This window comes from Epinephelus lanceolatus, chromosome 5 (assembly GCF_041903045.1).
Source record: "Epinephelus lanceolatus isolate andai-2023 chromosome 5, ASM4190304v1, whole genome shotgun sequence".
Classification (NCBI taxonomy): domain Eukaryota; kingdom Metazoa; phylum Chordata; class Actinopteri; order Perciformes; family Serranidae; genus Epinephelus; species Epinephelus lanceolatus.
The window spans coordinates 45,599,428-45,626,657 of NC_135738.1; the positions used below are offsets into that span (position 1 = coordinate 45,599,428).

At 39.6% G+C, this 27,230-nt stretch overlaps 1 protein-coding gene across 1 annotated transcript in view; it reads left to right on the top strand.

The window, feature by feature from the left end:
* The window catches only part of LOC117261900 (paired box protein Pax-6-like), a 51,929-nt gene that overhangs the window by 17,298 nt on the left and 7,401 nt on the right, over positions 1-27,230 (top strand). The window contains exons 3-6 of the mRNA XM_033634467.2: positions 10,826-10,956; positions 12,014-12,229; positions 12,814-12,976; positions 22,393-22,545. Of these exons, the coding sequence (XP_033490358.1) occupies positions 10,826-10,956; positions 12,014-12,229; positions 12,814-12,976; positions 22,393-22,545 (663 nt within the window). The remainder of the gene's footprint in view (positions 1-10,825; positions 10,957-12,013; positions 12,230-12,813; positions 12,977-22,392; positions 22,546-27,230) is intronic.

Genomic DNA, 27,230 nt, shown 5'->3' on the forward strand with positions numbered 1-27,230 from the left:
TGGAGTTAAAACTCAAAGGTTTCTGAATATTTTTCACAAGTACTGTATACATTTAATTGAACAAACAACAACCCTCTTTTTTTAATTTCTGGTGTTGCTTTAGATAACATACCCAAAAGTACCCTAAACAGTACCAGCCCATGGCATGGGCAATATAGGCGAATGCTGAGGGCACCATCATCAATAGGTGGCACCACAACTCAAAATATTTATCTTTTACTATTTATTACTAATACTATTGCCACTATTATTTTTGAAATATTACATAAGGCCATGAAAACATAACTACATAGCAAAGCCTACTAAATAATAGAGAGGCCTTTTGTTCTGGGTTCCTGCCATTATCATTACTTATAGGGAGCAGGTGGCCGCAACCAACAGCTCACGGAGATTGCATTGATTTACACTGTGAAGCGTTCAAATTCTGTTCAGTAAAAATTAGTATTGGGCAAATGTAAATTCTAACGTTTTCATGATGTGTTCAATGTAATCTTGTAAAATGTAGCTTTTGGTGAGAAACTTAAATCCAGCTGTTTGAAGGAGAGATGTGTTGATGTTTTCACAGCACTATAAAAAAGATATTAGAGAGGGTATTATGTTGTATCATATAAAGTAAAAATGCGTTTTGCTTATTTTTCAAAGATGTTTTTCAGGTAAAAGGAGGTTATGTTAAAGGTTGTTTCATAAATGTGTATCATTGAATTTGTGCTTATTCAAAGGTAGTGTAATGAAGGACTGAATGACTTTAAAAGTGTTCATTTATGTAGTAAAAGAAAAAGAAACACCAATATAAAAATGTTGGTATGGGCTATTGGCCAAATTGTTATTTTAAACATTGGTATCAATATTGGCCCAGAATTTATTTCAGAATTAATTTGTACATATTATTATTTTACAATTTCATATATTATTTTATTGTTTATTCTTCTGAACAAGCTAATTATTGATTTATGTCTATTATAACACATGTACAACATGTTACTAAAAGCAAATTAGCACATATTTATATTTTGTCTATTTTGTGACAAAAAACAAACATTACAAACATTTTTTATTTTTATTAATTTATTTTTACCAACTGTCGTCATAATGGGTATCATAGAGGGCTAAAGTGAGGTAGTGTATGAGCTGTCTTTGTCATCTGAAGGTGGAGGGGATGGTGGATGGCATGTTACTTAGTTAACACCTGCCAGTCCGCAGGACACTGTAGACCACTGTTTGGACACCAAAAAAAGAAAGAAAAAAACAACAACCCACAAACCCAAAACCAAACCAAAAAAAAGCTTGTTTTTTAGCAAGTGCATTTCAGGCACCAAAATTGGGTTGTTTTTTAGTGACCCGTTGCTGTTTATCCACTGGAGATAGTGCTCTGAGAAGGCAGTTGTTTTTTACAGAAACATTTCTGTGTCCTGCTGTGATTAAATTGTTTTTTAGGCCCAAACATGATCTCTTCCTAAGCAAAACTAAGTGGTTTTTGTCTCTGAACCTAAACACATGCTAACTGCAGCATTGTTGAAACAGTTAAGAAGTGTAAAGTTTCAACATATCCACTATTTAATAACACACAAATGTAACTGATCTGTGGTTTGCAGAAACGTGTAAAGCAAACATTTTTACTGGTGATTGGGTTAACTGTGACCATAGTGTCACATCATGAAACAGGTTAATTTTTCAACAGTAATTTGTAGCAGTTTTTGAAGGCACAGACAGTGCTGTTTATGGACAAACAACATATTTTAATTCTAATTTGGAGAACTCACTGAAAATTACAGTTCATGGTTAAAAGTGAAAGTTAATTGAAGTCAGGTTCAGTGTGAAAGTGAAAGCTGCTGAGCTGCACCCAGGGGCCCACCTACTGTGTGTGTGTGTGTGTGTGTGTGTGTGTGTGTGTGTGTGTGTGTGTGTCACACAGGGACCACAGCCAAATTGACTCCATATGTCTGTCTATTAATTGTGTGTCAGCAGAGGAAAGCCTGGGTGTGTTCCTCTGGGAAATGACACTGTGATTAACATTTCTTCAGCGAAGCGATCGACCCCGGAACACAAAGTGAACATGATGTGAGGCAGCACAAGGGAGAGTTGGAGGGTGAAATAATCCACCATCACACTCAGAGTCAACAGCAGCTTCTACAGGGGGCCATGACTCTCCTTATAATTTAATTAACCAGGAGAGAAGTTCAAAGCCATGACAGTGTGAGGTGTGTTGGAAGGTAAACCCTCTGTGATTAGGGTTATCCATCTATTTCTAAATAAGAGGAGGGGTGGGACTGGGGGTGAGGGCCTCTGCCCTATGTATGGATCTAAATGAATAAAACAGATTACCTTTAGCTCCATTTTAATGCTATTATACAGCCATTGTTGATGTTGACATTCAGCAATTTGACAACACACACAGCCTGTAACAAAATATGTTGTGTGCCAACACATGAAAATTTTCGGACCAACACCCTTTCTTTGTCGGTGTCGTTGCAAATAGCCGCAACAAAAATTATTTGCATGACTGTTAGAAACAGTTAGGGGTAGGTGATGTATTTGATAGACTCCACGTGCAATATCTAAGATGATAATTTATGGCAAACACCAAGTATAAATAGTCATGTCTTTTTTTGGAGCCACCGGCATGAGACTCGCTTCAATGTTATGGTTCTACTGCTCTCTCCTATGCCTCTCTGTCTCACACACACACACATAAAGAAAGACTCACACACATAAAGAAAGACTCACAAACACGATAAGACTCACACACACTCCTCTGCCCATGCAGGTCATTTTCTCCTGAGCAGCAGTATGTGAGCAGGCAAAGCATGGGCCTGTCGGCAGCACTACAGGCTGCTAGCATTTAGCCACATTTTGCAACCATGGAGAACCACTGCAACTTACAAATATAATTAATAAATAGACTGGAAAGCTGTTGGTGTGTTTCTAGCAAACAATGACTAAGGGCTCTAGTTTCCCGGCGCAGCGCAGGGTGGCGCAGGGTGGCGCAGGGTGGCGAACCCCACGCAGAGCTAGTTTCGAGCAGCGCAACCCGAGGCACACTGAGTTTGGTAGTTTGGCAGACTGAGGTGTGCTGAGGTGGGTGTGGTGGTGCAGCAGGGGGAGGTGTCGACAGATCCAGCTTGGCGCAGTGACAGTTTCGTGCCAAAAGGCTTCGCCGAAGGTGCGCTAAAAGCTACGTCTACTGTCAGCGCAGGGGGAGCGCAGCCGGTGTAAGCCGAAGTTTGGCTGACCGGCGGACAGTGCGCATACGTCACCAAAACCTCACAGGCAGGTTTCCAGAATATCAGGCACATTAACGATGCAATAAATAGCCACAAAACCACTATTCAATGCAACTATCTGCAATCAGCACATAAATGTATCTCTATATCGACTGTCCCGTCACATCTGATGTCAGATCAAAGGGGATTGGCACCGTTTGGCACGTTTGGCACGCGTAATGGAAACCCAACCTGATTTGATTAACACAGCTGCAAACTAATGAGTTCACATCCCTCTCAGCCAACCACAAACAGCCACAGCATCAGATAGGGAGTATATATTCAGCATCTGTCATCTTAGAAAAGTCAAAAGAAAAGACACAGAGTGAGACTGCGAGAGAGAAAGAGAGAGAGCGCGCAGGAGAGAAATGCAACATTGATTTACAATTGTGGTGACCTCCTCCCAGGCTACCTTTGCATCATCAGCCCGTGGAGGTCTGCTTGCAGTTCCGTATATTCGGACACTGCGAGCAGACCTCCCGGACCAAAACATCAGTTTCCTCCTGGGAGAAGTTTGGCCGTCTGACGCTGCTGCTCTCTTCTGCCATGGCGAATTGAGTAAACTCTCATTATGCCTTCCCGCGGCGCATTTAAGGGCGAGGAAAGGGGCTCATTTGATTGGTGTGATGTGTGTAAAACCCACTCCACGCCTTCTCTCCTCCCTCTTTCTGACTTGCGCAGGTGGGGGGGGGGAGGTGGGACAGACGAGTAGCTGCGCCAGCCCGCACGGTGTGCCAAACTTACAAAATTCGCCTGGCCACACCCAGTTGGCGAAGCGCAGGTGCACTGCGCCCCCGCCTCGCCCGGTCTGCGAAACTAGAGCCCTTAATCTTCAAGTTTAATGGCGCCGTGGTAACAGTTTATTTTTAATGAAATTAATGTTAGCCTTAGCAGAGTAAGCATGTCTTTTTGTACCTGCAGTATTTATGTCGTCGTTCACGAATGAGCTGGCTCTAAGAGCAGATTATTTGTACGAACGAGAAGAGCCAACTCCTGTTGGGGCGAGCCAAATCTTCCTGCTCAGATCTGCTGAGAAGCCATGCACGCAGGGGTGGCACTTTATTTTGATGGGCACACCAGGCGGCCAATCACATGCGAGGACAGTCTAGGATCATACCATTATGTGAAAGAAGGAAGGGGGGCAGCCGCTCCAAAGACAACGACTGTAGTGGTACAGGCCAGGTACACACAGAGCAACAGAGAGATGGGGGAGACAGATTTAAACGCAAACACGCCAGGAAAAAGTGCAAAAATTAGAAATTAGCAAAAACCAAAAAACGAAGCAGCATCTGATTTGTTTGCTGTGGTTCTGTGTTCAGTTGTTAATTTAAAGGTTTGATTAAAATGTTAAAAAATAATAACAGTGTATTTTTTTTTGTAACAAAAAAAAAAAAGCATGAAAACAAGGCTTTTATGGAAACACTGAATGACAGTGCTTACCAACACACAAAACATTCATAATTGCTAACTTAGGCTAAAATAGAAGGCTCCGCATGATACTAAATGAAGAGCCATTTGGGAGCCGTTTCGGAGCCTTAAGAGCCAGCTCTTCTTAGGTAGCCGAGCCAAAAGAGTCGAATCTTTGAAAAGAGCCAGACCTTCCATAACTAACCTGCAGGGTTCCAGACTGTGACTATTAAGTCACATTTTGCGACCATGTAGCCCCAGTGTGACTTTCAGATACTATTAATATATGGACTAGAGAGCTGTTAGTGTGTTACCAGCTCACAGTGAATAAATCCTCAAAGTTTAAAGGCACAATAGCAACTTTTTAACTTTGTGCAAACTGCTAACTGCTAGCGAAAACATCAGCACTTCTGGCCTGGCCAACCCGGCACCCGTGGTTCCACTTTGATATATTTACTTATAATAATACTTTATTTAACTTAATTACAAGAGTACTTCATTTAGCTTTATTATAACAGTATTTTATTTAACTTTATTATAACAGTACTTTGTGTTATTATGACAGTAGTGACTGTAACTGTAATATGTTTAATAATTTTGTATTTTAGTGGTTTAAAGTACTTTGGAGGAGAATTCAAGATATCACTATATTTATTGTGTATTAAGATAAAAATACTGTGATATTATTTTTAAGCCATATCACCCAGCGTAGGAACAATCATGGTCATGTTGACTGTTGGCAGAAAAATAGGAAACAGCTGTCTCCCATTTTCAAATTACTTGCTTTGTTGACATACAGTCATAGATGTCATAGACGTCCCCCCCCCGCACCCCATCAATTTGTCTGACTTACATTTATCTCTTTCATATCATTAATGCATAGATCTATGCTTTTGAATGTGATATGCAGCCTGCCTGACTACATACAGTACCCTTGGCATCTGGCATAGGCTGAAAACCTGGCTGTGCAACACCATGACGCAGGAGAGACTAACACATTTGGCCATTACGAACGCTCACACTGACCTTATGGATGAAAGCGATGTCTCGACCCTGCTTAAAATCTTCATCAGTAGGTCAACTGAGAGAAGGTTCACTTTTGGAAATGCATGAGTCAGGAGCGCAGACTTTTTTTTCATTCAAGGTTACAAATAATGCTGTTATGCTCCTTAAATGGCTTGATTTAGTTAGCAAAGTTTCATTTTCTTAACAATAAAGATGCCGTGTTCATCCATTCTAGTTCTCTTATAACTGCGTGTTATTATAAAGTAACTTCAAATCAAATCCTTAATCACATATATATCGTATTTGAGAAAAGGATGCTATCACTTTTCTTGCAAGGACAGTCTCAATGGTCAAAGCTTCTAGTTGTACAGAACAAAAGAATTACTGGGACACTAAAACTAAAGAATCAGAGACGAGACACGCAACTTCAAAAAAGTAAAACACTCATTACTGATGTTGAAGAACGAGCTAACAATGTTTCTTCTAGTTTTTAGGTATAGTTTTTCAGACATTAGCTTAACTAAATGCCATTGTTTTTTAGCATCCATCAGTAAATTTCTGTGGTGTTGTAAGCCAGTTTTCTGGTGTATGGTGAATGTGTTTCTTACCTTGCATTTTTTTTATCTGCAGTTTTTTTTTTAATTGCATTTGCTTCGTGTTATGTGTTTTCTTAAGAAGAACATCCAGCCACCACCGTTTTTATGTTTTGTAGCAATTCCAGTATGACAGTGGTTAGGGACTGTTCTTTACTTGTCGGCTTTCTTTTTGACCTTCCCCAAAGCTACATATATTTTTCCTTGAGTTTCCCTGAGTGACTGGCAGAAAATACATGACCCACCACGCACCATAAATTACTTACTTACTCTTTGATGTTTGAAAGTTAAAAGTTGAAGACAAAATCCTGCCTCAGTTATTCACTCTTGTCATGCATGCTGGTTAGTTTTTGCAAGCAATTTGTTTTTGGACGAATGTTAAAGAGACCTAAAGTGAAGTGATTTTGATGAAATATTTTCTTAGTATTATTATTAGTATTGTTATTATTTCTGAAGGAAGTATTCATCGCACACAATGTGTCCAAATACCATTGGAAATTTGAAAATCCAATGATAATTTCTGTCTTCACAGTTTATGGCCATAATAAATGGTGTAATCTCTGGCAATTTTTATACAAAACATACAGCAAGGGGGTTTTGAAGGCATGTTTTCTTTAAAAATCAGCAGTAAAATAAATACAAAATACAACCTCAAGGCAAATGAATCGAACGCAACTGGACTTAGTTTTGTCTTAGAAGACGTTTCACCCCTTATCCAAGAGGCTTCATCAGTTCATGCCTGTCTGACTAGGCTGGAACTAGTCTGACTTGTCAGAACTAGTCCAGTTGAAAAAAAACAAGTCCAGTTGCGTTCCATTCAATTGCCTTGAGATAACTATGACCTGGATAAATGAGAATATCTACAGGCATGCTACAAAATAACAAACATTTGATAGCCTTGAACCTTATCATCTACATGAAGGATCCAACAGTCAGTGTCTGTGAGAGATGAACAATATCTTTTAACTATACACATGTCACAGATCATGCATGTTAAAATGATTTGCACATTCTCATTTTTTTGTTAGGAAATTGGGAAGGATCAGTAACGTCAGCATGCCAGCCACTCACTATTCTATTGCTGCAATGTGCCTTTTTATTTTCTGTTTAAAGAAAAAGACACTCACCTCTGGAAAACTGTTTGAATAAGCAGATATTTATATAAAAATGGTGAAATTCTCCAGATAATATTCTTTTAGGACTCAGTGATGAACAGAAATTACTTGATGAAATTGGGATTTTTGCGACATATTTCCTACCCTGTTTATATCTTATTCTTTTGTGGAAAAAACATGAATATATTGCTGCTATTCATATTTTTTGTTGTCATCCTGATGACTGAACGCAGTGTCTATAGGGAAACCCATTTTGATCTTTTGATTTGCAGTAGCCCCACTTCATCGCTTAACCTTTGTGTGTGTGTGTGTGTGTGTGTGTGTGTGTGTGCGCACGCGTGCATGCGTGTGTGTTGGCTGGTTGTATGATTTATTAATGTCCTGTTGAGAGGTTTATAAATCTGCAATATGCTTTCCCCCACAGAGCCATTAACAGACAATAGACAATTGATTCAGTGCAAATCCCTACTTAACCTGCACAGTGTCACAGCACAGACTGTGGTCTGCTGCTGCTGCTGCTGCTGCTGCTGCTGCTGCTGAGAGAAACATGTCAGACAGACCTGCAACATGTTGATCAGCAGACAGAGCATTTTAAGCTCCACACAAAATCAGGTGTCAGAGGTGTCAGGGCAGCTCAGTCCTTTTCACGTCTGTTAGTATGTGAATTTTTGGGTCTGTAATCCCATAATAATTTCTTGAAAACACCTTTTTATAGAAGGTAAGATAAAATGTTACTGAATTTATATCACAGAAAAAAACTTTATTTTTGATTGAGTCCATATCCATGTGAAATTCACTGGCTAGTTTGGATGAATTAATTAACACAACATCTGTATTTTTGGTGGCCTTTCTGAAAAAGAATAGTATAGAGTATGTATTGAACAGTATTTTGTTAGCTGTCTGTATGTTGATCATATTCTTTCATCCAAGTTAAACATAAAATTTATTGATGAAGTTGTAGACCTCAATATAGCCAGAGCAATGTGAGAGGTAATTTATGGCATCACAGCACATTCTCACTCCTCCTCACATTTTTATTCTGACCTTGTCAGATATCTACGTTTGGTCATGGACTTTCCACGTCTGAGATATGATGTGCATGGTACCCTGGGTGCACTGGTTGTTGACATTCAAGAACGCCATGTAACCTTCTGCCTGTTACATGCATTGTGTGTTTTCAAAATACACTTGGGTTTTCCCAGGAAATGTACAGTTTGCATCCAGTCTTTTTTCCTTCAACAACAAATGCATGTGGTTACTTTTAGCCAGCACGCACACGTAAATGGGTTTAGGAAAAAAGAACAGGGTTTGGCCTTACAATCATACAGGAAGCAAACACCAGCCTCTTTTGTGAAAGTTGGTAGTTGTTGGACCCATCCACCATTCCTCCCACCCACCCCACTCGGACTTTCACCCTCTTAAGTTTCGTTTTTGTCCTGCCATGCTTCCCCCTGACACTGCTGGGCACCTTTACACAATAATGGCTACCAGCCGCATATCACACCAACATGAAAGGATGCAGGAAGTCACTGTCCAGTTGGTATTCTATGAGTGAGACCAAGTCACATTCCCAACTCATAAAATACCACCACTTTGTCAATGATGTTGGGATCAGACACAGATGCCTAAACCAAGGGAAGTAAACCTAAAAATGAAGGTTTTCACCAACATTGTAAGTTTATTTTGAAGAAGACTTTATGCATCTAATGAGCAAAAACTGTACATTTCCTGTGAAAATGGAAATGTATTTTGAAAAGACACAATGCATGGAACAAGCAAAAAATTGACTCGCTCTCCCTGAATGTCCAAAACTGATGCAGGAAGGTACCTAGGGCATCAGATTTAGACGTGTAGGTCCACCAACAAAGCAGCAGCACTAAGGCACCCTTTCATGGCGATATGAGATGCACTGCATGGCAGCATTTTTTTGATGCTCTGAGCAGCCAGCGTCTTATAAAGAGTGAGAAAGTCTGCATAGGGTAGATGGGAGGGGAAGTGGATGAGTCAAACAAAGACCGGCCTTTCACCTGGGAGATTGCAGTTTGTTTACTGTGTGAAATCAAAGGTCAACTAATTTATTTTAATAACAACGTAGTGTGCTAGTATGTGTTGCGTACTATGCTAGTGATCTATGTTACAAGACCTTACATTCATTAATAACAAACGTAACCTTATTTTATGTCAAACCATAAAGTTTATTTTGAAAAGACATGGAGCAAGTAACAAGCGCGCACGCACCCTGAGTTTTCAAAACTAACACTAGGGTTACCTAGAGCATCGTATTTTGAGGTATAGGGCCACAGATCAAGTGACAGTATTTGGAAAGCTGGGAGTTAGAATGTGCCTGTCAACATTCAGTTTCAGTCCTTTCAAAGGGGGTGGGCCAAAGGCATCAAAGCATCACTCAACATTGTTGTAATAACCAATAAAATTGGTTAAAAAGTAAAAAGTATCAGCAGTATCAGCATGCTTTTCATGTCATTAGAAACCAGATTATAACATATTAAAATGTTCAAATCTACAGTAGCATGTAGTGTAAAGGCCAAAAGATCTTCCATAGAAACAGACCAAACTATATGTTCTATCTCACACAGGCTCCACACTCTACTGGACTCTGCAGGTGATACACTCCTCTAATCACAAGCTTTCATTGTCCCACTGAAATTCACATAAATGTAGCCAACTAATCAGGACGTGCCTATTCAAATACATGTGAAGCGTAAATAGGGGCTGTCCCTCAGTCTCCGCATTCCTTTCTCTTCTGTGATCGGCGATTTGCCCACTGACCAGTTTAGTTCCTTTCCACCTGTGTTGGCTGCGGCCCCCTATTTCTCTGCTGTGGCGGCCTAGGTTATAAAGAAGTAGGTGGGCTGCAGCAACTGACCATTAGCTGGTCAGGATGCGTGTAGTATTCATTTATCGGGCTCCACCAATCGTATATAAAGAGTCCAGTAGAGGGTGGAGCCTGTGTGAGATAGAACAGAGGTTATGATATTGCAACCCTAAATAGCCAGCTATGTTTATGCAGATTTCAGTGGGTGAATGCAATTTCCATCCGGGGATCTATTAAGTATTTCTGATTCTTATTCTGGTGATTGGAGGAGAGTATTACCCATAGAGTTCAGTAGAGGGTGGAGCCTGTGCTAATCAAACTCAGGTTACAATATCGTAACCTTAGTTTCTGGCTTAATATACCTTTTTTGTTTTAGTTGCCTCTAACTTGTGTTCCTGGCTGTATTCCCCCCCACCCCCCCACCCCAAACCCCCTTCCTGAAAACACACACAGACGCTTCCCTTGTATGTGCCTGATAAGTGTGGCTCTTTAGCTCATCGTAGCTTGAGTTTTCTTTTCATTACTTTTCTGTTTTCCTGCTTTCAATCAAATCAATTTTTGAATCATTGGTTTTTTTTTTGTTTTTTTTTTTAACTTTGTGTGTTTGTGTAGGTCACAGTGGAGTAAACCAGCTGGGAGGTGTGTTTGTGAATGGGAGACCTTTACCTGATTCTACAAGGCAGAAGATAGTAGAGCTGGCACACAGTGGAGCTCGACCCTGTGACATATCCAGAATACTACAGGTAAACTCATCATGCTTACATGATTCTCTCAGCAGTCATTCTGACAGTGGTAGTATATACTGTACTGACAGGAATGATGAGCTGGTTGAAGAACCACATCAATATGAATCACAGTTCTTGCAGAAAACAGGGAAACATTACAATAGATAGGGTTAGGGTGAGAGGTTAGGGGCTCAGCATCCAGTTGCACATTGTTCGTCTGTATCATCACAGAAACAAAGAAGAAAGCGGTGTGACTTTGGTATAGAGACAGAGCGCCACGCGTCATAATCTGAAAGCCACACCCCCAAAGGGGAAACAACGCCTGCTTTCCCCTCCGCTTCTTCGGCCGTTCGCTGTCATTCTGCCACCGCAGCCATGCCTTCAAGTCTCCACGACTGAATTGCTAGCTAGCTAGCTAAAGTTATTAGCTATAGCTAGCTAATAATTAGCTAATAATAAAATGGCAAATTTTAATAATTTCATTATTTTAGCACGCTATGCCTACCAGAGAGGCAAAGGTATATTGATAAGCTTAATATTGCTGGTCTACCTCAGTGTCCCTTCTCCTTACCTTGCTCGTCTTAGAAAAAACATGAGCAGAAATCAGTCAATTAACTAAATCAACCGCTACTCCCCCATCTCCACATTCTCCCCTTACTGCAGTCCGAGCATGATGTGGAGATTCTTTTTTAAGAAGATGAGCATTTCGACATGCTCAGCCGTCAGCCTGCTCCTACTACCGGCACACGTTGTTTTGAGACATGCCTCTACATGCTGGTAGATGGACAGATGTGCTAGAGCGGACCACTGGAATGGACTGCTTGAATCGTGGAGCGCTGGGCACAATTATAACAGAAGTTGCATTCATACTGTCAATGCTTTAGCTTAACATACATAAATACAGTTAACTGTTACTCTAAAAAATACATTTGGAGGATTTGACAAAGTGTTTGATGCACACATAGGTGTGCGTGTGTGTGTGTGTGTGTGTGTTTGTGTGTAATTTTAGCATATGGTAGTGTGTTTTGGCCCAGTTATAAATAATATGTGTGACATGTGCTCTTCTTGTGTTCAGGTGTCTAACGGCTGTGTAAGTAAGATCTTGGGCAGGTATTACGAGACAGGTTCAATCCGTCCTCGGGCCATAGGAGGGAGTAAACCCAGGGTGGCCACTCCAGAGGTGGTAGGAAAGATTGCTCAGTACAAGAGAGAGTGTCCGTCTATTTTCGCCTGGGAGATCAGAGACCGACTGCTGGCAGAGGGAGTCTGCACCAACGACAATATACCCAGCGTAAGACCCTTCTGTTCTTCAGCCAAGTCCTGCCAGTTTAAACCTAAATGCTGGTGCTTATTACTGTGCGCTGTTACAGCAGGAGTACAGCGGGTCTTTGGGCTTTAAAAAGTCATTAACCAATCAGACAGAACTCCTGTTAGACACTACTGGTTAATAGTCTAATGTAAAATGAACTGTGAAAAATGACTAACCCTAACCCTAACCCTAACCCATCAAGATGGTTCTGGGTTACAATCTGTCAGCCAGCTGGGGCCCTTTTGTGTGGAGTTTACATGTTGTCCCTGTGTTAGGATGGGTGTTCTCTGGGTTCTGCAGCTTCCTCCCACAGTCCAGAAATATGTAGGTTAGGTTCATTGGTGACTTGAAATTACCCATACAGGTCTAATAGAACTCATCTGTAGTGTTTCTTTAAATGGACATGACAAGGCCGGCTGAAGGATGACAGTAGGTCAGTGATGTGTCAGCAGCAGTACAGTGGTGTAGTGCATTTCACAATGTTTGGTTCCATTACATAGTTTCTGTCCACCAGTGGCTTCCTACAATATAGCTGCTCTTGTGTAATCATGTTGTGTTGTCACCAGGTTTCATCAATAAATCGAGTGCTCAGGAACCTGGCCAGTGACAAGCAGCAAATGGGAACAGTGGGAGCTGAGGGGATGTTTGACAAACTCAAGATGCTCAATGGACAAACCACCTGGGGAGGACGCTCAGGGTGGTACACTGGGACTACACTCACTAACACTGGTAAGAAACTGATTCCATGACTACTTCTTCTTTACTACTACTACTACTACTACTACCACCATTACTCCTGCCACAGTACTGGGACTACACTCACTACCACCAGTGAGATACTCAGGGTTCTATTTTTCTGTCAATCACCCAAGCTCCTTTCATCCTATTTTAAAACAGCATACAAATAGACCTTTTCACTGGAGACATTTTGACATGTCCCAGTACACAGAGATAAACTATATACAGCACATAAACACCCCAAAGGTTTGTATACATCACCTAAAACATGCTGTCCATAGCAGACAATGTCCTTTAAAAGTTGTGAGATAAAATGACATTTAAAAAAAATCATGGATGTAATTGTATTTTTGAGTATGAAAGTTCATTCTGGAGCCAATAGCCCTAGAATTCTTTAGCTTGACCAAAAGTACAAAAAATAAAAAAAAGATAAATCATGATCCACTAACTAACTTTTTGGAGCTTTCAGCTGCAACTCACAGTCTTTATCAGCAAATGGAACTGGTACATGAAACAAGGTTCGGTGGTCATAAGCATCATACACCACTCTACTCTACTCACGCTGGCCTTACACCAAGTGATATTTCAAGCAATTTCACTGTTGCAGACAAATTTACAAAATTGGAATAAAATCATGAATGTTTTTCTCTTAGTTGGTGCACGCTTCCATAACCTTGATCATTTGGTGTAAGTTGGGTCATAAAACTCAGTTCAAGCTGTCTTAAAGGTAAACTATGAAGGATTTTCCAAGAAAAAAAAAGGTATAGACTCATACAGAGTAATAATACTTCTAAATCAACAGTTGGTCCACTCTTAGTATGTGGTGGTGTATTTTTCTGCAGAGACTGCTTGTATTTTTATGCCTCCATGCTAGTGATAGCCATTGCCAGAGGCATTATGTTTTTGGGTTGTCCGTCTGTCTGTCCATCCTTGTGAACATGATATCTCAGGAGCGCCTCAAGGTCTTTTCTTCAAATTTGGCACAAATGTCCAGTCAACAATGAACTGATTAGTTTTGGTGGTCCTAGGTCAAAGTTCTGTCTCATTTCCCTTAACATGATAATTCAAGAGCATATTGAGGGATTTTCTTCAAATTTGGCACAAATGTCCACTTGGACTCAACAATAAACTGATTAGATTTTGTTGGTTATAGGTCAAGGTCACTGTGACCTTGTCTGTCTTATTTTTGTAAATGTGATATCTCAAGAACACCATGAGGGAATTTCTTTAAATTTGGCACAAATATTCACTTGGACTTAAGGATGAACTGGATTTTGGTGGTCAAAGGTCAAGGTAAGAGAAACTTGACTAGTGCACAGAGGCATACATCTGGGGGCAGCAATTCTCGTTTTATTTTCTTTTTTTTTCTGTACTTGGGACATTTATGGGTGTGTATCCCCACAGTGCTCAGGTGAGGGTTTGGCTTTATAAAAAGGTAGCAACAAGGTGCCAGACTGTAAGCAACAGGTGAAATGCTAAAGGAGAGGGCTATTATTGTAAGATTTTAGTCATGGCTCCTGCAAGTACTGAAGCTCATGTAAGCACATGAACATTGTCAACAACCAAGAGCTTCAGTCTTTGCAGCAAACTAGGTAGACAGTAAAGAAGGAGGGGACTCCGAGGAGGTGCAAAAACATGAACAAGTCTCAAAAGTCTTAATTTTGGAAACAGTTCACCAAAAAAGTGCAGCTTATCAATGGAGGCTGGTTGTGAGTTTAGGCAACAAAATCCAAAACATAAAGTTTGTATGCATTTTATGTTTATAGACTATTCGGTGACAGAACTGACAAGAAAACTGTCTACATATGACGCCTTTTATCTTGTATTTCTAGAGTAATGTGTTTTTGTGGATATGTGAGGAATTGTTGATATGTCATATTTCTTTAAGTTTGGAGTTTGGGGTGATATATTCCACCAGGAGCAGGATGGGAAATAGTCTCAGAAGGAATCCAGTTTTGGTATTGAAAAAAGTGACCTGCAAGATCCCCGGTCTTTGTAAAATCTGATAATGTGTGACTTAACCCTATGGGCCCTAGGTGTTTTTGGGGTATTTTTACTGCCTTTACTTTTAAGCTCATATCACAGTCATTATAAAGGCTACATACACATGCTATATCTTGTTTTTTTTTTCAGGACAATGTGGGCTATCCAGATTTGCCATCATTCCATGTCCTTCTATGTGCCTGTATTTTATATTAATTTTTATACCAATGAAAAAAAAATCTGTGTTACGAAATTCTTACATTTTTACATGTATCTCACCATAGCAAGTTGGAAAATGACATATTCTGCCATATATGAAGACGGGAGACTCTCTGGCATTATAAGAACCATGATGCTGGGACATTCTGTCACTTCACAACTGTCCAAAACATGTGGTTTGTGCTAGGCAGACATAAGTGCCAGTATTTTTTCATTATTGCAAGAAATTCCATTGACTCATTCACAAGTCAAAAATGTGTTTTATCTGAAATAAACAAATATTTACATCTAAGATCATAGAAAAATAGTCAACCAAGCGCAATGATGTCCTCCAAGATAATATTTGCCACTTTGTTTGCAGTAAACAAAGTTTGTTGTTGTTTTTCAGTTTCAGTTATATATTGGGGGGGCATTTTGGGCACTGGGGGGGCACATGTCCCCCTCAATGTATATGGTGACTACGGCCCTGTCATGCATGCATAATTAGGCTACTGTTGTCTGTGTGTGCAAAGGTGAAGTGGCTGGTTTTGTCATACAAAGTTTGATGGAGTGTCAACTGGACAATATGGAGATATCTGCATCTTGAAAGCCGGACTACAAATGTGGATAGACAGGGAGAAACACATGCAAGCCTAAGACGCAGTAAGATACAATATTCCTGACTATATGAAGTGACTGATAACAAGATCTGTATAATGGGTTGTAAAGAAATTCATCAGTTTTTTATTTTGTAGACAATTAATCTGGATTTATAGCATGATGGGATGACAGCATGTGTGTGGTATCACTGGAAAGCTCTGGTCCTGCACTTTCATGTGATATGCGTGGCATTTCTGTGCGAGCCTGCATTCGCAAGTAATCCATCCAAGAGTAATGTGTGTGCAAAGCTGTATGAAAGCTCTGTTATACATCATTTTAGTGTAACTTTATCATTCTTTTTCGCTGTGAAAACATTGGACTACCGACAAGTGCTTGGCCTTGTCGGAAAGCTACAATTCCGCTGTTTCACGTGATATGCGTGGCTTCTCGCTATGAGGCATGGTCACGGAGAGAATCAATAGAGAAGAACAGGTGTGAATTTGGACACACTATGCATCATTCGAGCCCACATTGTCTTTAGAAGTGACAGACAGAGTTTGATTATTTTGTTAAACTTTTACTCATTTATTTTGTTGTATATTATTTTCTTGATCTCAATATTTAAATTAAAAAAAATGGGAGGGGGGCCCTCAAAAAACTTGGCTTTGTTTGCAATTATTATTATTTTTTTTAATTTTCTAAATAATTAATGCTTTAATTAAATTAAAGTTGGCTAAATGCTCCGTTTTTTTAACCAATATAAAAAAAAATTAGCTTTGTATAAAAAACTAGTGGAAACTCTCTGAGGCCCCTCTCAATCCTGAAAGGCTCAAAATGGTTTAGTCCACTCTTGCACTAGGATTCATCTTTAAACTCAGCTAGAGCCAAATGAGTGACTGCTTTGGGGTTGTGCACATGCCACGTCTTTAACCGCTTGGAAAACACAAGGTCAGGCGCTTTGTGCAACTCTTGTGCATAATCTGTGCCAGCTTTCACAAGTGCAGAGGCAGGTTGCATCTGAAGTTGCTAAGCAACCATAACAAGCACCAGCCTACTTACATGCAATCCCGAGTGCAGAGATGATCATCTTCCAGGTGGTGTGATTGGTTCTTGCTCGTCACATAACATGTGGTGCCTGCTGCTGCATTCCAGAAGTTGAACTCAGTTTATCTCAGGGCACAGCCGCCATGTCTTAAAATATAGGCGCAAGGGAATGTGTGCACATCGCAACGGAGTTGCAACAGCATTTGAGCACCGCTGCCATGCGTTTACATTAAAGACAATGGATTAAAGGGTGCAAAAAAACATGGCTTATGTGTTTCCCCAAGAAAGGGAAATCAGGGTTTCAAAATAGAAAAGAAATGAGGTAAAGAAAGAAAAATAAAGCAAACTTATGTTGTAATAAAATAAAAATAAAAATAAATAAATAAAAAATCAAAAGGTGCGTGAGAGAGGTATGGATCAAGAGAGTAAGGGCAGGGGGCCCATATAGACTGATTACAGGGCCCAGATTTTAGTGCCATGCCCCTGACTGTTAGTGTGACTCTGCCTGCTAGACTTTGCATTTAAAAGTCATCACAGACAAAAAAAACCAACCAACCAACCAACCAACCAAAACAAACAAACAAACAAACAAACAAATAAACAAATTAGAAGTAATTTTGATACTCTGTATTAATGTGCAGCTTTTTTCTAAGTCGTGTAGCCTGCTTTACATAAACTGACAACTCAACTCAACTCAACTGACAACTGAAAATATTTTGATAACTATCATTTTGACAAAGATATTTCTGTTGTTACAGAATCTGGTACTGTCTTAAACATACCAAGATTCAGATATGTTGGTGACTTGATTTCACATCACATGCAACTCAGATTTGTCCCATTGTGTTATTGCTTTGGATTGAATTATTTACAAAAATGCCAAAAAGATGTCAAAAACAACAAAACAAAACTAAATTGCTTGCTTGCAAAATGTACTCAGAATTCACATTATACAGGACAGAGGACTCATGAGCAGCTTCCTCTCCTTTTCCTTTAATATGTGTGTCTAAGGGCCTCATTTGCTGTATGGAGTAGGCTCATATGCTGCTGCTTCTCCTCCAGCACCCTGGGATTACAACAGTGAAACAAAGTCATGCTATACTACCACGGCTGCTACCTCCTCATCAGTCCACAGCATGTTTGTGCCTGTGTGTGAGTCAGAGTGTGTGTGTAGGGGAGGGAGAAGGGGCGTCTGCTCTTATTTGTGTCTCTTTCTGCCTGACTGACTGTGACACTGAGCAATGGCTTCATTCTGTTTTGCAGTCTCTGTCTGCTGGGGATAATGAATAATTAGGCTAGCACCACAAATAACATGAGTTCCACAGGGAGCTTGAGTCAAGCGTCTGTCTGCTCAGGGATCACATGCTGGAGATCTCCACTCTGAAGAGCTCATCTTTAACTCACATGCATGGTTTCATTTCATGGATTTGAATATTATATATTGTGTTTTCTACTCTGATGAAGGCCTGGGTTTTATTGAAGTACTGCCGCTGTTAATGCAGTTGATATTGCAAAAATACCTGCAGTTCTTCCAGAAACAGTGTCTCACTCAGTGTGGAATAATTTATCTTAATATTGCACTCATATTATACTGATATTTACACAATGCGACATAATTAAACATTTATTGGATCAATCATCAAACATTATACGGCTTCATTTTATGCAAGTTACATATGGTATTAAAATGTAATGTATTAAAATGGACAGAGAAAATAACAGTATAAAACGAAAGAGTCTAATTTTAAAATAAACTGAAAAAAGATATAAACAATAATCGGGAGTAAAACAGTATCACTAAAATATGTGTGGGCCAATCAAATTAAAGGCCCAATCAGTCATGTTTGAGCACGTTGTGAGTTTTGACTCACAGAAAAGTAGGCATTTCTTTGTTTAAAAATTGATCAGTTTTACAGATTCAGGCCAGGGTGATATCCAACAGATCCAACTCAGAGCTAATGAGATCATGCTAATTTAAGCCTGGTTTAAATGGTCCAGATAACACACATGTGTTTTAACCACAGACTTAATATTTAGTCAGCCGCAGTATTCACAGTTACAGAGCAGCAGGCATATTATACTGATTAGTGTAGAGGAATATGTAGCCCTGTATCCTAAAAGCAGGTTTTATTAATGTTGAGATTGTGTCACTTGAACCCAGAAAGACGCTCTATTGTTATCATGTTAAAACAACAAAAACTCTTTGGTGCCCACTGAACTATCACTACACTACTGAGAGGAGTGGCTGTGGAGAGAAAGAACATGAAATCAGAAACAGGGGAGCTATTTATTGTTTCCTCTAAGCAGCTGGTGGCTGCAACCAACAGCTCATAGAGGTTGCATTGATTTACATTGTGAAGCGCTCAAGCTCTACTCAGTAAAAATGAGTATGAGGCGAGTTCTCACTATGTGTTCAATGTAATCTTGTAAAATGTAGCTGTTGGTGAGAAACTTGGAAAAATTCAGCAGGATTAAAGGAGAGATGTGTTGATGTTTTCACAACATTATAAAATAGATTTTAGAGCTGGAATTATAATGTATCATACATAGTAAAAAGGCTTTTTGCATATTTTTTAAAAGATGTTTTCATGTGAAAGAAGGTTATGTTTGACAGTTCAATTAGAAAGTTAATTTGTACATTTTATTATATTATTTTATTGTTTATACTTCTGAACAAGTTAATTTGTACATTCTTCAGGGCTAATTAATTTGTATTTTTTAATGATTACTGATTCATATGATTATTGTAACACATGTACAACATGTTACTGAAAGCAAATTAGTAGGCTACATATATTAATCTTATTTTTTTATTGTCAGCTAGTTGTTGATTATTTGCATTTATTAGCAGTACTATGACTGTTGAGCTGCAGCATCAATTTTTTTTGTTTTGTTTTTGTATTTATAAAGCCCAGTATCACAAATCACAATTTGTCTCTGGGGGCTTTACAGCATACAACATCCCTCTGTTATTTAGACCCTCACAGCGGATTAGGAAAAAATTCCCCCCAAAAACCCTTTAACAGTGGAAAAAAAAATGGTAGAAACCTCAGGAAGAGCAAGTGAGGAGGGATCCCTCTTCCAGGACGGACAGACATGCTAGCAAATGCGTTAGCCACTGTTTGTACAGCACCTGTCATGCAAAGGTGCAGACCTAAGGGCTTTTCAAAACAAGATTTAATACGTTACGCCAAACACTAAAGTGAAAATAAACAATAGCAGTGAGTAAAATGATAAAAAAAAATGCAAACACTACAATGAAACATTACAAACAATACCAGTAAGATTAAGTTGAACAATTCTATAAATATCAAAGATTAAAACTGAAACCTTGAATAAACCCAACTTAAAGGTGCTATATGTAAGAAATCTAAAGCAAATAGTCGTAAAATCCTCCTAATATGTCACAGAGACTAAGGAATAATGTCCATATAACATACTGATCTCACCGACAACAATAGTACGGCCAGAATATTTGCATTTAAAAAAATATTTTACGGTCCGCAAATCATGTTTATGTTTTGAATTTGTGTTTTGGCTTGTTGCGCCACCCACCACCGTCTACCAGTCACACAGTCAGTAGAGTCTCAGCATCAGTTACAGTTACGACTGAGCTACAGCAGCACGGCAAGCAGCATTAGCAGTGTCCCAGTACACAGCATTAGCAGCCGGCTCCTCCTCAGCTGTATCCCGGCAGCAGCGTTAGCAGCAGAGAAGCTGGATTTGCTCGAATGGTCTGCTGGAAAACTGAAGATCAAGGACGCGGCGACGCGGCCCTGCCACGGCAGCCGCCCGTGGGCAAACAAATCAGTCTCCAGCGGGCCGCTGTCCAGCAACCTCGAATCTGTAGGGGAGGGGGGGGCCGACATGACTCGCGGCAGTATTTTGAATTTGAGTGCAGTAACCATTTTGGCCACATTCTTACATACAGCGCCTTTAAAGTCAGGTTAAAATCACATGATAAATTTACTATTACATTTTTTTAATTTTTTATTTATCCTTTTTAATTTATAGTTCTCTCTTTCTTTTTCTAACTTTAGTTTGCTTAATCTATTTATACCCTTGACCCTTTTCCTTTCACCTGTTCTTCTCCTGTTTTTTCTGCTTCATCAACTTCATCAACACACACAGACACACACACACACACACACACACACACAAAATGCCATTCAACACTCTCAACAAATACTGTACCAATGTGGCAATATGCCTGTGTTGGTCTTTTGTGTCAAATGTTTTTTTTATACCTGTCTTGTCTCCCACATAGTGTTGTCCCTGCCATGCCTTTCATTTGTTTTGTGCCTGCAAGAAAAGAAAAGAAAAGAAAAGAAAAGAAAAAACCCATCATGTCATGGTTTGGCTTAAAATAAGTACACTTATTATTAACCTAACATAATGTTACATGGTGGTGACATGCATCACTAGCATAGTATGCTAAATAATACCAGCACACTACATCATTGTTAGAACACCTCTATTGAGTTTTGGTTTCACATTGGACACGAACAAAAGTCCAGAGTTTGTTTGACCTGTCGACCTCCCCTCGCACCCGCTGTAGTGTATGTGGACTGTATACTATGGTAGTTGCCCAACAAATGCCACCACCTGGGTTTTCTCATACTGCCTAAACAGTGCCTCATGTGTCTGTGCTGATGGGTCACTGACAAAGCACTGGAATTTGACAAGCTGGGAGTGAGACTGGGCTGTGGGAAACTTTAAAAGGAAAGACAGCAGAAGATCTAACATTTCTTGTTGGAACATAAAACATGGTTATGGGAGGCTTAGAAACAAGTAAAAGTACCAGTTTGTGTGACCTTATTAAAATGCCACATACAATTTAACTCAATGCTTTACAATGGCAAAACTGGAATGACACAATTTAACACAAACATAAAGTTTTGCAAATATTAAAAAAGCAAACCAAATAGAATAGAACAAACTAACAAAAAATATTATTAAAAGTCATTAGAATAAAAAGAAAGTAAATAAATAAAAACAAAGAGGAGGAAGGAAATAAGGTTAAAAAAAAACAGTGGTTAAAACTTAAAAATCAAGACTGTAATGTCACATCACATTAGAAAGCCAGATTCAAAAGGCAGGTCTTTAATTTACTTTTAAAATTATAGAGAGAGCTCGGAATTATAATATCCAGAGGCAGTATATTCCTCTGCGTAAAGGCCAAAGCACATGGGCAATAAACCATGCACATTAAAAAATATGCCCCTATTATTTACAAAGTACAACCCCATACAAGGGCAATCTACCCAGTTCTCAAGCCTGTGCATTAAAATACCATGATCAATTCTATCAAATGCAGCATTTAAATTTAAATTTAAATGAGGACAGCCACGTTGTTGGAATCACTTGAATTTCTCAGATCATTAACTACCTTTAATAAAGCTGTTTCAGTGCTATTATGTCCAAAAAAAAGTATTTAACAAAATTCAGATTTTATCTCAATATACTTCATTTCTAGTAGAACATTTTTTACAGTGTTACGTAGTTTCTTTTTCTGTACTATAACATGTGAAAACCTCTTTGAGCCCAACCCAACTTCTTCCTGCCTTCCTTCCTTGGTGCAGAGTGTCCGCAGACAGAGGGAGGGGAAAACACCATATCAGTTAGTTCCAACGGTGAAGACTCAGAGGAGACTCAGATGAGGCTTCAGCTGAAGAGGAAACTGCAGAGAAACAGAACGTCTTTTACACAGGACCAGATAGAGGCACTGGAGAAAGGTAACTGGGAGTGGTTCATCAGTACAAAATAATGGGATTTATGGTGTTGTTTCTTGTGTAAATGTTGAGTTTTTTCTGTATGTGTATCGTTTTATCCAAAATTTTGGTACGTAAGGAGGAATTTTAAATTGTGTCCATAACAAACATCATGTTCCTCCATACCAGCAGGGTTGTCACGATACTAAAATATCAAACTCGATATCGATACCCAGGAAAATATTCAATACTCGATACCATTTTCGATACAGCAGCAAAAAATTAAGAGGCATGTCATTTTTTTAAATAAAGATCAGAACAGTAACATCAATGATAACAACAAAAAATCCCCCCAAAATAAATAACAACCAGAAACAAGATCTGTCCATACAAATGTTTTTATCTACAGCCCTGTTTATTTTCTGTGCTTCTGGTGAATTGGCACAATATTTTCGTTGCTGATCAAATAGAGTTGGTAGTTTAGGCTCAGGATGCTCCTGTTTCTACCTCACTATGTGATCAGAGAACCAGGGGTTACGTTACGTTACGTTTTTTCAGCTTCAATCTGTGACTTTACAGTTAACATAACTTTTCAGGCACACATAATTGTGTTGTCCTGTTAAACTAACATTGTCTATTAATGTTACAGATGGGCATGACTGATAAAGTTTTCTGCTTAGCTCCCACATTAACGTTAAAAGTTATATTTTAGTTTGATGCCAGCAACACCAGCTGCTCAGCTGCTAGTGAGGGGAGGGGCTGTACCTCACTTTACTAAATATGTCCAAAGAGCGCTTATTCCTTTATCATTTTTGACTGAAACTGGCTGCTCAGATCCTCCTGCAGCCGCACTGGCCATATTACAGCAACAGAAATGTGTGCATGCATGCACAGCGACGACAACAAGCCGGGTTGCAGCGAGGGCTCTGTGCCTGCCAGACGCTGCCTGCACAGCGCGTGTCCGTCGGACCCGTCGCGCGCACCTGACAGGCGCTGAGGTGGCGTGCACTGTTAGTATCGATACTTTTGTAAATTAGTATTGTATCCGGATACAGCGTTTGAGTATTGATACTTTTCAGAGTATTGATACTTTTGACAACCCTACATACCAGTAATAAAAAATAAAAATAATGACAGTTCAATAAACTTTGAATCCAATCAGAAATGGTCTATGATGATGTCTCAGAGAAAAGGAGAACTGTCACATCTTGTCTACTGTTACCTAGCACATGTTGTATTACTATGCTCTACTGTCATGTCCTTTTCTGTATGTTCATAATGACTGCATGTATAGAATACATACATGCCTGTTGTGGAAATGTAAAATCTAACCTAAACTATCTAGTTGTTAACAATGTTTTGGAATTTGTAGAGCAGCAAGTCATGTCAACATTTGGTAATTGGTCCAGGCTAGCTTGATTCTCTCCCGATGTCCTGAAACAGATAGAGGTCCTCTGCATATGGCAAAATGCACATTAAGCTGTTACTTGTGATTCAAATGCATACTTGAAATACAATCTCAATTCCAAAATGTTGAGACAGTGTCTCAGAGACACTGTGTAAAATATAAATAAAAACAGAATGATTTGCAAATCCTTTTGACCTATATTCAATTGAATACAGTACAGAGAGAAGATATTTGATGTTCAAAATAAACTTTATTATATTTTTTGTAAATATACACTTCTGAGTTTGATGCCTGCAACACCCTCCAAAAAGTTTGGACAGGGGGCATGTGTGCCACTGCATGACATCATCTTTTCTTTTTATACTCAGTAAGTGTTTGGGAACCGACGACACTTCAAAGGTCACAGTGAACTCTGACCAACAAATTCTAATCAGTTCATGCTTTAGTCCAAAGCCCCCTTTCCACCGAGCAGTACAGTATTGTATGGTTCAGTTCGTTACCCTTTTTTGTTGTTTCCACTGCGAAAAGTTATGGATTGTACCAATGGAACCAGTCCGTACCATCCCCATTTTTGGTACCCCTTCTGTTGGGGTACCTAGCACACAGATCTGGTACTAAAAGGTGGAGCTATGAATGCTACAGTCCGTTGATTGGCCAGTAGTGGACGGTCACTCTGCTCAGGGCTGAGTTGTGGCTGGTTTCGAGGCAGAAGCCACTGTTCATATTGTGGAGAGTTCAATTAGTAGACTGTAACTATAAAATATAAGGATGTTTTGCTGCCTCTTGAAGCAGCCAGAGTCGGAGAAAAAAATAACTTCATTCATTCATTCACGACTGCTGGGATTTTTAAGATGGAACATTAACTCGTAATCTTACTCAATGCATGAGCTGACGATGTGACTCCATCAACACGCCTTAAATATTCTGTATTACAACTTTGACCATTACTTAAGTTTTATATGACAGACACTTTTAGTAATTTGTGGATCTTCAAGCGTTTACATGTATTTATTTTATGTCAACTGCATAAATTCTAATCCTCACTCGAAGAAAAGAAAAGCGTTGCGTAGCGTCAGGCTAATGCAACACTAAACCCGATGGGCCCTATTTAGATGGTCTAAAACGCGAAGCACCAGGCGTGCGGCGCATGGTCGTGTCCCTGTCACTTGCTAGTTAGACAGCGCGTTTTCAGACTGTGCGCCATGGCGGAGAGTCTAAAAGGGTTGGACTTACTCTGTGAATTAGTCATGGGTGTGTTTTGGGCGTATCATTCAATAAGCCAATCAGAGTGTCACCTCTCATTCCCTTTAAAAGAGGTGCGATTGGAGCGCATGGCGGAGAGCTAGTTAGATGGCGGACCTACCAACTGGAAAGAGTGAGCGTTTTACAGCTGAGGAGACGGATCTCCTCGTGCGGGCGGTGTTGCCATGATTGGTCAGATAATTTCACAATTTCATTTGTCATTATTAAAAATTATGATGATCATTATTACTGTGATTAGATCATTCTAATTAATGACTGACCATTAAGACGTTTTTCTGATAAATATTTTAATGTGCACAATAATAACCTTTCACATTGTAAACATATTTTTATTTGTTATCGTTTGCATATGTGTGGCTGCTCCGTGTGTGTCTGAGCAGAGTGCACGTGCGTTGTGCACCCGCCTAGAGATGCATATTACTAACTTGTTTAAAGCTATAGTGCGTAACTTCTGTCGCCTCCCAGCGGATAATGCATTATTACAACTAATAAGCTGGCGGCACTTCCACGTACACAGAGTAACACTCGCCACACACTGTGTACACAAAGTAACACCCGCCAGTTGCCACACACCATGTACACAGAGTAACACTCGCTTCACATCGTGTACACAATGCTACACAACGTGGCGAACACCAGGCTGCTAACATTACATTACGTTCATAGCACCATTTCCAAGAAAATAATAAAGTACTAGGTCCAGTACATGTAACAGCAACACACAGTACTCGTAATATAATCATAAACCAAGTCACTTACTTATCCAACAGCAGCAAGGCAACATCCGTGTCTGCCCTCAGCCCAGTTTCTTCCTTCAGGGCTCTCCACCGAGGAAAAGCAACGCCAATACAAATCCTTGTTTGCCTTCTCCATCGGTCACTTTCCTTCTTTGCTAATAGACCTTCAGCCGAACGTCCAGGCTTTTTCTTTGTGGTAGGATCCACTTCTGAACCGTGTCTCAGCCGCTTCTCTGCCATGTTGCTTTCACTTTCTACCTGTGCTCTACCTCTTGCTGTGACAAATAGGGCCCCAGAGCTTGCCTGAGAAGGACTAAGTGTACAAACTCACTATTTTTAAATATCCCATGGAGAGAGACTCACTGCAGCCTGTTTTGTTTTGAGTTATTTTGTTCTGAAAATGTCGTTGTGTAGCCTAGTTCTGTGGATGATAAACAAGGTGCAGACTTTTCTTTGTTTCACCGATAATGAGGAAATACAGCAAGTGCAGGACGGAGAAGTGAGCGACAACAACCCTGCCCACATTTAAGAGCACGGTTTGCAGTGGAAACGCTAGGGTCTAGGTACCATGTCTGAAGGGTACTTTTGGTTCCAAAGGTACCATACCGAAAATGTTTGGTGGAAAGAGGGCTTTAGCGCTGTGTAATTGGAATTCTTTCCCATTCTTACTTAAATATGACTTCAGTTGCTCAACAGTTCGGGGCCTCTATTGTCATATTTTGTGGTTATAATGTATCACTCACCTTAAATAGGAGACAGAAAAAGACATTGTTTGATTGCAGCATATTTTGCTCCAAAACCTGTACGTAGCACCATGGCACCCCCATACCATCATAGATGCTGGCTTTGATCTTTGAGCTGGTAACAATCTGGATGGTCCTTTTCCACTTTAGCCCAGAGGATACAACTTCCATGACGGACTCATCAGACCACAGCACACTTTTCCACTTTGTGTCTGTCCATCTCACTTTATTTAAGTAAATTACATAAATTCAATTAGCAATAGTTACATAAATTCTCATAGTCTATCCATCTCAGTTTTATGTGATTTTTTTTTTTTTTATTCAACCTTTATTTAACCAGAAAAAAGAAAAAAAAATCTTTTATTCAATTCAGTGTCCTGGCCATGACAGACAGCAACATAAATTGCAGACAGACAACGCAGAACAAAAATACAAAATGAAAAAAAAGCTCTAAAATGAGCAATATAAAACAACTAATGAGATCACTACAAAGAAACGCCAAAAAGTAAGTTAACAAATGGTATAAGTGAACCATAAAAATAAGACCTGCATAAATGG